Below are 10,793 nucleotides of genomic sequence, written 5' to 3'. Positions count from 1 at the left end.
TGACTATTGCCAAAAACTGGTAAGCGCTTCTTTTGTGAGAGGTTGGTCGTTGTTAATGCCTCGAGAGAAATTTTATTGGGTGATTTTATACTTGATATGAATGTGAACAACCAAATTAAAATTCTTCTCTTTAGTTACAGAAACGACTTGTTGCCACAACTCTTTCAAGTTTCATGGGTATGTACTTAGCCATGAAATCCAGGGCAAAGCATGTCACAATGCATTTAGTTGTGTCATGCATACAATAGTATTCTCTTAAAATTTGTAATTTTAAAACAGTCCTATTGTTGTAATTTCTGTTTTATGTAATGACTAAAACTGCAAAAGGGTTGAGTGTATTACTGCCCACTTTAATTTCCAAAGTGTTTAAAAAAAAACATGATTTCAGTTTGGTGCATTTTAGTTCAAAGATTTCCAAATCGTTATCCTTATTATTGGTTGGATGCAAATTTGTTTTGGTAGATATGCTTTTAATGGTTAAATTACTGTATTTATTATATATTTGCTTAAAATTGTATAAATTTTAACTCAGGAGAAGTATTTATATCATAGGTAGGCTAGTGAGCTGGCACTATGTCATCAGAACAATAAAATTAAGATTGTCTAGTGCATCTTAACATATTATGGGGGCTTTAGCAGAAAATTATCTCTCTCTTGAAACTTTGTCGAAATGTTACGAAGTATGCAAAGTTGCTCTCTATACATATATGGAATCCCAGTTTTATCATTTAGGCCAGCATTATGCTTGTGGGTTCATTCTTGCTAGATGCAAATAAATTGAGTATGCGTGCTGTTGATTAAGAATTGGTTAAACACTGTAGTAGGAGAAGCAGTTTGCATTTGACATACTTATAATGCCCAATTGTAATGATATTAGTTTTTTGATCCCATATCAGTAGAAGACAAAATCAATTATCTTCTTGGTCACAATTATTTGTGTAGGTGTGTAAAAGGAGAGAATTTTAATCTTACTGTTATTGCCTCATAACTGCTGAACTTCTTTGCTTGTATTTCAGTGATACTAAGATGTTGAATAAGAAACTGGTTCATTTTGGAATTTAATCTCAACAGAAAAATGAATTTAATCTCAACAAAATCAAAATATTGTACATTTACCTCAGCTATACATTTGAGTTACATAATCAGCTAGTTCCCCAACTGAGATCTGGTTTGCGGGTTTTTAAAGATATCTCAGAATATATAGAAATGGCTGAGTAACTAGCTATTGTTTACATGTTCTATTTTTCCCGTGGGCTGAAAGAGAGACTGATGCCTACTTGTAAAATTTCATCGGACAATGAAGAAGGTCCTATGGGACACTCTCACCCTAAGTCATCTCATTGGGGAACTAACATTTTCCACCCTATGTTGAGCAATAGGCATGATACAATATCTCATCCATTCTATTGCTTCTTGATCTTCCAAACAATAACCCTCAAGAGTCATGTGGTAGAACACATTGCATCATATGTTTGGGTGAGATTCCTGACTTACCAAAGACAAGGATCAAACACCATAGCATCCTTCCAACTTGTTCTTTCACAGCTTCTTCAAGGGTGTGAGGGTCAACTTGAATAAACCTGTGAATACTTCTTCAGGAGTCTTGTTGTCCAATGATTGATGGGGTACCTGTTTTGAACATATACAACTGCATTTGTTGCTTCCCCCCAAAGGAACTTCAACAACTTTTGATCATGGAGCATGGCATGGGCAACTTCTAAAATAGACCCGTTCTTCCTTTTGGCTATTCCATTTTGTTTGAGATTATAGGGCACAATCATCTCTTTCGTGATGCCTTCTTGCAAATATTTATGAATTCACTGGAAATGTACTCTCCACCAATGTCAGACCTGAAGATCTTAATTTTCTTTCCAGTTTGATTTTTGACCAAGGCTTTGAAATTCTTGAACAAATCGAAGGCCTCATCCTTATGCTTCATGTAATATATCCATGTCTTCTTTAAAATATCATCAAAGAAGATAATGTAGTAGAGATGACCACCAATGTACGGGCATCAGACCACATATCTCGTAATGACTGAGATGGAGGATGTCTTTTGTATTTTTGTCTTGTTCTCACTAGAGGGAAATGGACCCCTTGTCTTCTTTCCACTAGCACATCCAGGACATACTCCATCATGTTGGGCTTGAACATCAGGAATTCCAGAAACCAATTTCTTCAATTTCGTGAGGACTCATTATCCAATTTAACTGATGGAATCATATATTATTTTGGCCTGCTAGATTTGTTTGGGTTTGAAAATAGGCTTCTAGGCTAAATTTCACACGTCTAACTTCTCTCTGCTAATCATCTGCTGGAACATCATCACATCATGGATAAGTTTTGCATGTGTTAATTTTAGGTATGATCTATGCTTAGAGCAATTTACTTCAATTTTTCATATTAGCCCAATGACAATATTCAGATTAGCAATCGCATCAACATGATAGTAAAGTGCAGATAGAACATAAACATAAACAGTAGAAGACAAGCCAAGAGAAGAGGACACAAGATGTGGCACCAGCCAGGGACAAACCCCAATGTGGGGAACCCTTGATCAATTCTTCTTATAATCTTCAATAGTTCAGTAGAGAGAGAGATAGTACAAATACATAAATCTGAGAGAGAGAGATCATACAAATACATAAATCTGAGATTTTATGACAGCAGAAGAAGGTACATCATTATGACAGTCTTCAATCATCAAGAGTGCTGAAGCATATCCTGATGCAGCATTCTTCAAATCGCTAGCTGCTCCAGCAATTCTGGTTGCAGGCCAAAACTCCCTTGACTGTGATGAATGGCTAATCTGATTAGTCTCCGAACAGTCCTAAGACAGCAGCCTCAAGGTAACCCTTGCTATGGTGCTATGGCCCATGGCCTAGCACATAGCAACACTGAAGAAAATGTCTTCAAAACATCGCCAACCGAATGCTCAAAGCATCTCTTAAAAGTGTTGTAGACTTCTTGCTGCATTGCTGCAATTCTGGGACTGTTTAGGGCACCAATCACAGTCCCTAACAGTTCATCAAACTAGCCCGGAATTGCTTTCCCTTTCTGCAGCTCTCCTCCAATAAGATGCTGCCCTCCATGCTACTTTTTTAGAGCAGATTCAAGCCTAACATAAGGACTGTCCACCCTCCAGCAAGTCCTAATCTTGGCCTTCAAGATCAGGGCCTTGGCCTTCCAATCAGCAACTCGGACCCTTATGAAATTTTGAGATCAGGCCTTGTCATTCACTGTAACTTCAAGATCACAACATGACTTAAGTCGCTGAATATGATTGACAACTTCTGGTAAAGTAGATTTATTTGATTCTTTATTTTTGTGTTTAATATGGAACCTATTAGTTCCTTTACTAAAACACCACATCCCCGCAATAGCTCTCAACATAGATATTTTATTACTTCCATTTTGGCTCATTATCAATGAGTAATCTCCTTTAGTGTTCCCTAATGACAATCCTTCAATAAGAGTCATAATGCACTATGGTGTATGCATTATGGTAGGTTTGCAACCAAATTTCCTTAGTGGAGCAACAACTGCATTACTCCCATCTGCAGTACTGTAAGAGACAGCCCTGTCAGGAACAGAGTATCGAAGAACTTCTTCTCTACAGAAATAGGCTTTCATATCAGCAGAACTTGGGGTGATAGTGATTGAACTTTTTTGAGCTCTAAAGTCCTGAAATATTTCCTTTTCATATATACTTGTTGGCATTTATGGTGGTGGTGGGGTAGGAAGAAGAACAATCTGTTGAAGAGTTTCATTCCAATTTTTCATCCAATGATGGGAATCAATGGAAGGAGCGTGGTGTAGGAACAGTAAAGTTTCTTAAGCACAAGGATACTACAAAGGTTTGGCTGGTCATAAGGCAATCCAAGACATTGAAAATATGTGCAAACCATTTAATGTAAATTTGTTTGTTTGTTTTTTTTTTGTGTAATTTCCCCCCTGAGATTGTAATAGCTTATCTTACGTCCAAGTTTTAAGAGGCTTTCTGTGTCGAGAATTTGTGTTGATCCTTATTATCTGGATTATATTGTTTTTTTTTGCCTTGCAGTTCATTCCCCAATGTCACTTCAGGGGCATGCAGGTAGTGATAAAACTTGGGTCTGGCATGCAACTGATTTCTCAGATGGGGAACTGAAGGAAGAACTCTTCTGCATTCGTCTTGGCTCTGTAGACAGTGAGCACTGTTCTTAGACTCTTCTAATCCTTGTTATGATCTTTTCTTTCTGTCTTGTATTTTTCTTTGATAAAATCAATGTTTGAGTACCTATATTCTTGGATCATTTCATTGAAGGGTTGATTTTGCATATGTTCTTAGGATGCTTTTGTGCAGATTATAGTGGGTTGGTAAGGGATCCCCCTCCCCAAACACCCTATCAGCATAGTTAAGACTTGAGTTTAGGGTGGCTTTAATTATCTCTGGTAATAGCAAATGATACGGAGGATTGTGCATAACCCACCCCCTTTTTGATTCCAATAAGCAGAGGTGGTCACTATGGTAATCCGATTTCAATTTGTAGTTAGAAAATGGGGTCACAACTTTCCATATTTTTTGTTTTGTTTTGTCTTTTTACATCAAACAATAGTATATTTATTAGAACCATAGTCAACTAAACAAACAGGAAACAATTTATTTGACAGGTGGAAGAAGTGATAGGCTTAGAGCAATTGAATTGTAGGCCATGCTTCTTGACAAATTGATGAACAGATGTCTCCTTACTTGAGATTTAGGTTGGCACCATGGCACCATCTTGTCCATCATTATACACTAATCTTGTCATTATCTTCTTCACTGTGAATGACTGGCCTGTTCCCTGCAAATAAATCTGGGCATAGAGGAGCCAATCCAAGAACAGTAATCTCTAGTACAAGAAAATATTAATGATCTAAATACCTAATCCTGAAGCTTGAGTTTGATTTTTCTCTACTGGTTCTGAATCTCTGATTGAGAATCTCCCACTCGTCATTATCAAACCTTCTCCTTCATCATTGGCATCAGCTGCACTGCTGAGGTACTTTGGTTGGTTGTCATTGGACTTGGGAGCTTGAAGTTTCAAATGATTATAGTAACAGACAGCGAGAAAAGCCAGTCCACACCCACTCAAGTTTATGACTGTAACCTTTTCATTTATTACAGACAAAGATTATGTTATGAGCAGCCAGTCCTTGACAAGACCAGCAACATTCATAGTCAAGGCTGAAGTCTTTCCTATCAGAAGAAACACTACAAGATTAAGAGCCAAGGCACAAGCAGAAATGTCATGTAATCCAAATCAAAGGAAGAGACCCTGATTATCAGAAATGGGTATTCTACTAAGGCCCAGGGGGTGCTGAGAAAAACAAGGCAACAAGGAGCAACAGAGATGTGATGGGATTCAACTTAATCCCTTTTGATGTTTGTGGAATTTGTATGAGAACCAATTGGGTAGTCTCACATGCAACTGCACTTAACTGGAGAATCACCTCCCATGCATTCATCTTGGCCTCCCCATAAGCTGAAATAGTAACTCCAATGGATATGGCCAACATATTGGCCTCGGGCTCACCTTTATAAGCTTCTTTCTTTCTTTAGGGAATTAGAGCTTTCAGCATTTGAAATAATGATACTGAGAGGAAAACATAGGCAGAATTTGAAAACCAGAGACCCAAAGAATACACTTATCAATACTATGGGTTCAACGAGCTTGAAGACTCTTACAATAGCAACAGCCAGTGTTGAGTAGAAGCCCATGTGAATCATGGTGGGACTGATCACACTAAAGTTGTCAACAATGGCAACTCCAATGGATATGGCTAACATATTGGCCATGGCCTCACCTTTATAAGATTCTTTCTTCAGGGGAACTGCAATCGAATGCATATCAAATGGGCACAAGAGCTTTCAACATTTGAAATATCGGTACTTTGAGAGACATGCACCAAGGGCTGCATCATTTAGGATTTGTACTTAGTTTAGGTGTCATATTCAAGGGGAAGTTGTTATGCTTTCCACCACTTCATAGATTGTTAGAGTGATGAAACAAAAGAGGCTCCCTCTTGAGGCTAGATTATGTCATTCATATCAGCTGTGTTGTTGATGTCCTAGCTCAGCCAGGTCTTGGCAAAACTCTATTGAGGTGAAAAATTTATTATAAACTGAAATGTCTTCACAAGAATTGACCTCATAAAATGCCATAATTACAAGATATGCCATACATGGCTGTGATTATGGCTCGCAAGACCCTTAGACTTTGAGCAATGAGGCTCGCAACATCACTTACGATTATGCACTCTACGATTCTGTGACCAGCTGAATGTCAAGCAATTGAACCACGATTTAAATCCTATTTTGTCAGCAATAAGTACTATACTTTGCCTTTATTTAGTGTAGAGAACCAAGCACTTATTCTGCTCATCTATAGAAGGGACAATGGTTGTTTGCCTATGAGGTATAAGGAAATCCTATCAGATGTTTTGTATTTTCATATGGAATTGAATCATACTCCTGCACACTGTAACATTCATATATATCAACCTGTAGAGGCTTTAATAACACCTGGTCTTCTGGTTAGTGATTTTATTGGACCTCATGTGCATATCCTACATGCACGGGATGGACTATTCATATGTTACAGGGTATTATTCTTATTATTTAGGGTGCACATCTTCAGGTGCTCAAGAACGATTACTAGAACAGTCAGTTAATTGTGCAATTTAAAGGATGAAAAAGGAGGTTATAGGAGTCTAGTTTTGGTTCTCATCCACAATGTCACACTAGTCTGCCTGGGCATGGTTCTCATGGTTTAATAGTGACTTGAGGAGTCATAATACCATAGATCACTAAACACGAACAACTAAGGTAGCCCAAGGACAATAGCCATCTTTACACATTAATTAACAGGTCTTACATTAATTATCCTAGGGGGTTTTAATACTTCCAAATGCTTAAAAAATAGTTAGCAGAGCATTCACATTACACATTCCAGCAATCTTTTCTATAAACCAACCATATGCAGTCAGGAGAACCCTCCTTTTAAACTATACAACCTTATTGTTAGTATGATCAACCTTATTTTAATATATAGTGTGACAAACCGTATGTGACAGGCAAGTGGAAAACTTTTCTCGCAATTGACTAAGCGACGTCCTACGAGCCAGACTTGAGACGGAAACCCTCGTTAGAAGTATATGCTTGGCTCTTTTCCAAACAAATGAAGAGTCAATGAGGTTTTGTGTAATCACTTCTTGTATCGTATTGGGTTATTGTTAGAAGCGATAATTGGATTCGGATTCTCATCGAGTGAGTTGTTCTGCTTTCTCAATTTGAGAGGGTTTGTTTGGAGGGAAAAACGAAAGAGGACATACAAGAATAGTGAGGGGAAAGATGCAGAGGAAGAGGATTGAGAACATCGCCAACAGGCAGGCTACATTTTCCAAACGTAGGTGGATTGCTGAAGAAAGCTTACGAGCTCTCGGTGCTCTGCACTGCAGAAGTTGAACTTGTGATTTTATCCCCACCAGGAAAGCTCTATGAACTGTTTTTTAGTGCAAATCCTACTATTTTGATTCTAATAATCATGGCTATGCAAACCTCATGAGATTCTTACTAATAACCCCAGTGGTGCAAGCCCTAGTAAGCTCGATGTTGAAAAACTTAGTGTAAAACCTCCAAATCGCTGGTTTTGTTGTAGTGCTTATTGGAGAGTATATAAAAAATTTCACACCTTTTTATGAGATATGGGAGGAAAACATGTTAAAGATTTTTAATAAATATAAAATTTCCAAAATGATGCTAGTTACGTGTGATTCTTTTTTCATTGTTTGTGATTATGAAAAATGAAACTCAATGTTTTTTCATTAGTGCACGCATATTTCATTATATAATTGCATATAGAAAAATCATTCCAGAGCCGATAACAATAAAAGTGAAGAATTTATGGTCCAATATTATATTTAAGGGAGATGTTTAAGGATGATGTTTGAATTTTGTTTTTCATTTTAAGACATTTGGAGCAAATATTAGGAAGGACTTTGAGAAAGGATTGTCCTTGATTTTCGAAAATAGAGTTGTTCCTTTCCAGCCATATGCCCCAAGTGACCATCAAAGGGAGATCTCATATGTTTTTTGGATGTTTTCTTTATAGCCATTTTTTTTACACATATCCATAGAGTCCCCATGCCATTGATGTGAATTACTTGTTCGGTTTTTTTTAACCAAAATTTTTAACCAAACAAGAAAAATTAAAAAAATGCCTCAAGATCAAAGACTGAAATAAAGACCTATTGACATACCTTTTAAAGTATGGAAAGAACTTGTAAAACCATATGAGAAGTTGGATGCACAAAGAAAAGCCGGCAATGAGAGCATTCAGGTATTGAATTTTTCATTAAACATTATTTAGAATGTATTAATACTTATAAGTATCTTAGACATGTATTTGTGTGAAAATAAATTGAATTGGTTTATGTTTAAGGACAAGGCATCCAAGGCGAGGTTAACCAAGACAAAAGTCACTCATCGTAGTGGCCAGAAAGGTTTAAAAGCACTGATAGCAACCTTTGTAAGTATATTAAACATGTGATATTTTTTTAATAAATTTTGTACTAGAAGAAAGTCATTGTTATCTAATTTCTCCCTATTTACTGATTGATAGGAACTAAAATATGGAAGACCTCCAAATCATTTGGAAAAGGAGGTGCTGCAGCAAAAGAGATGGGTTGAATTTGTTGTTTGGATGGACTCTATGGTATGTAATCTTAGTTGGATTTCCAATATACTTTTAAACCATATTTTCATTTTATTTTTTAGTACTATTAGATATTATATCTTACCTCATTTTATGGTTAACATTGTATAACAAAAACATGCGTTGTGTTATGTAATTAAAACTAACATGTAATATTGATTTTTTTTGTCAGAATGCTATAGGTAATGATTGTCAAGACGATGATCCAAATTATGTTCAACATATATCAGGAGATGATGAGGATGAGGATGAGGATGATGGTGGTGAAGGAGGAGATGGTGCTGATAGTTGCGGTGTTGGTGATGATGTGGATCAGAGTAATGAGGATGGTCAAGATGATCATGAGGATGATCTTGGTGGTGGTAGCTAGGCATGCACATGCATTGTTTTTTATGAAGAAATTATTGTGTAGAATGACATTGTTATGTTTAGATGGGTGTTGTGAATTTACCCTATATCAATGAGACATTTTGATTTTGTAATCATACGATGAGTTTGATTTATGTATGTTGTTAATTTATCGTAGAATAACGATATTCATGAAATATTTTGATTTGTAAATCATATTTGAATTTTAGTTGTTTTGATTAAAAATAATACTGATTTTATTAGTATTATGTTGCTATTTTATACATGTTTTGAAAATTGTTAATGACACATTGTTATTTTTTTGTATGGATGTTGTCAATTTCTCTTAAATTTCTTTACAAATGATTTTGAATTGTGATATCTGCTTTAATGATATTTAGAAACTATCATATATTTCACTATGAATCTATAAAGGGGGTCATATATGTAAAGAAAAATATACTCTATATAAGAAGTCAAATGCGGATGTAACCATGGATGCAAAATTGAAAGTAAAATTGGATGTTAAACTAGGAATTAATACAAAATGCAAACAATTGACATACAAAGTGCTTTAAATTAGAAGTGAAAAATTGTGCAATAGTTGACACAAAGAAGGGAACAAAACATGGCATACAAAAGGATATCAAATTGGGCAAAAACAAGGACACATAAATGGGCACCAAATTAGATGCAAAAAAAGACAACAACTAGATGTAAAATAAGATGCAAAGTTGAGTGTTAAAAAGAAGCAAAAAATGTTACAAATTAATATGCCAAATGATGATGCAAATAATGGTGTAAATTTGGGATGCAAACTTGGGTGCAAAAAAGGAAAAAAAAAGATGTAAGAAAAGACATAAAACATGATGCAAAATGGGGCTGAAAAAAAGGTGAAACCAAGGATGCCATATTGGATGTAAAAAATGATTCCTAATCTCATGCAAATTTAGGCTCAAACTCAGACAGAAAATTATATGCAAATGTGGACACAAAATGAGGCAAAAAAAGATGCAAATTTGGATGGTGAAAACGATGTAAAACTAGACACCAAAAAAATGCAAAATTGGATGAAAAAGTCGGTGTAAATAATGGTGCAACATTGGACACAAGTAGACACAAAAAAATGGTGCAAAAAGGGGCATAACATATCTTAAAATTGGATGCAAAACTTGGTGCAAAAACAAATACAAAATTAGACGTAAAAAATGGCTCTACATTGAATGTACCATTAGACACAAAATAAGATGCAAAGGTGGACACAACACATGACTCAACATAAGATGCAAATATAAATGCAAATTTGGATGCTCAAAATGATGTAACATTAGATGCAAGAGATGGTGTTAAAAATGATGCAAAATTGGATGAAACAAATGACGCAAAATATGGTGCAAAATGAGATGGGAAAAATGGAGACAAATCAAACGTAAATGTGGATGTAAAAAATGGTCCAAAAAAAGATGAAAAAATGGGCACAAAAATGGATGCAAAATTTGGTGCTAAATCAAATTCAACACATGGTGCAAAGATAGAAGCAAAAACTAGTGTAAGACTAGATACAAAACCTGGCGTAAGACTAGATGCAAAAACTGATACAAAATGGATGCATAAAAAGACGTTAAATTGGATTCAAAATACAGTGTAAACTTGATGCAAATGATGGTGCAAAAATGGGAGCAAAGAATGACACAAAATAGGAAGCAA

At 35.8% G+C, this 10,793-nt stretch overlaps 1 protein-coding gene across 2 annotated transcripts; it reads left to right on the top strand.

Annotated features, from left to right (window-relative positions):
- The first annotated feature begins 4,071 nt into the window (after window positions 1–4,071).
- LOC149196651 (uncharacterized) lies at window positions 4,072–9,258 on the top strand. 2 transcript variants are annotated; one of them, XR_016254148.1, is made up of 4 exons: window positions 4,072–4,189; window positions 8,466–8,552; window positions 8,646–8,738; window positions 8,911–9,258. XR_016254148.1 is itself a non-coding variant. In XM_089403771.1 (3 exons), exons 1-3 carry the CDS (start codon window positions 8,424–8,426, stop codon window positions 9,106–9,108), a joined length of 420 nt encoding a protein of 139 aa, XP_089259897.1. In that variant the 5' UTR covers window positions 7,136–8,423; the 3' UTR covers window positions 9,109–9,258. The 2 variants fall into 2 exon arrangements, 1 of the variants encoding a protein (XP_089259897.1); XM_089403771.1 differs by lacking the exon at window positions 4,072–4,189 and having other exon boundaries at window positions 7,136–8,552.
- Window positions 9,259–10,793: the final 1,535 nt, after the last annotated feature.

This window comes from Pinus tabuliformis, chromosome 2_2 (genome assembly GCF_031772625.1).
Source record: "Pinus tabuliformis cultivar Carrire ecotype Pingquan chromosome 2_2, CPIR1, whole genome shotgun sequence".
Taxonomy (NCBI): domain Eukaryota; kingdom Viridiplantae; phylum Streptophyta; class Pinopsida; order Pinales; family Pinaceae; genus Pinus; species Pinus tabuliformis.
Note: the sequence above shows the minus strand (reverse complement) of the source record. Positions and strands in the feature narration are given on the sequence as shown.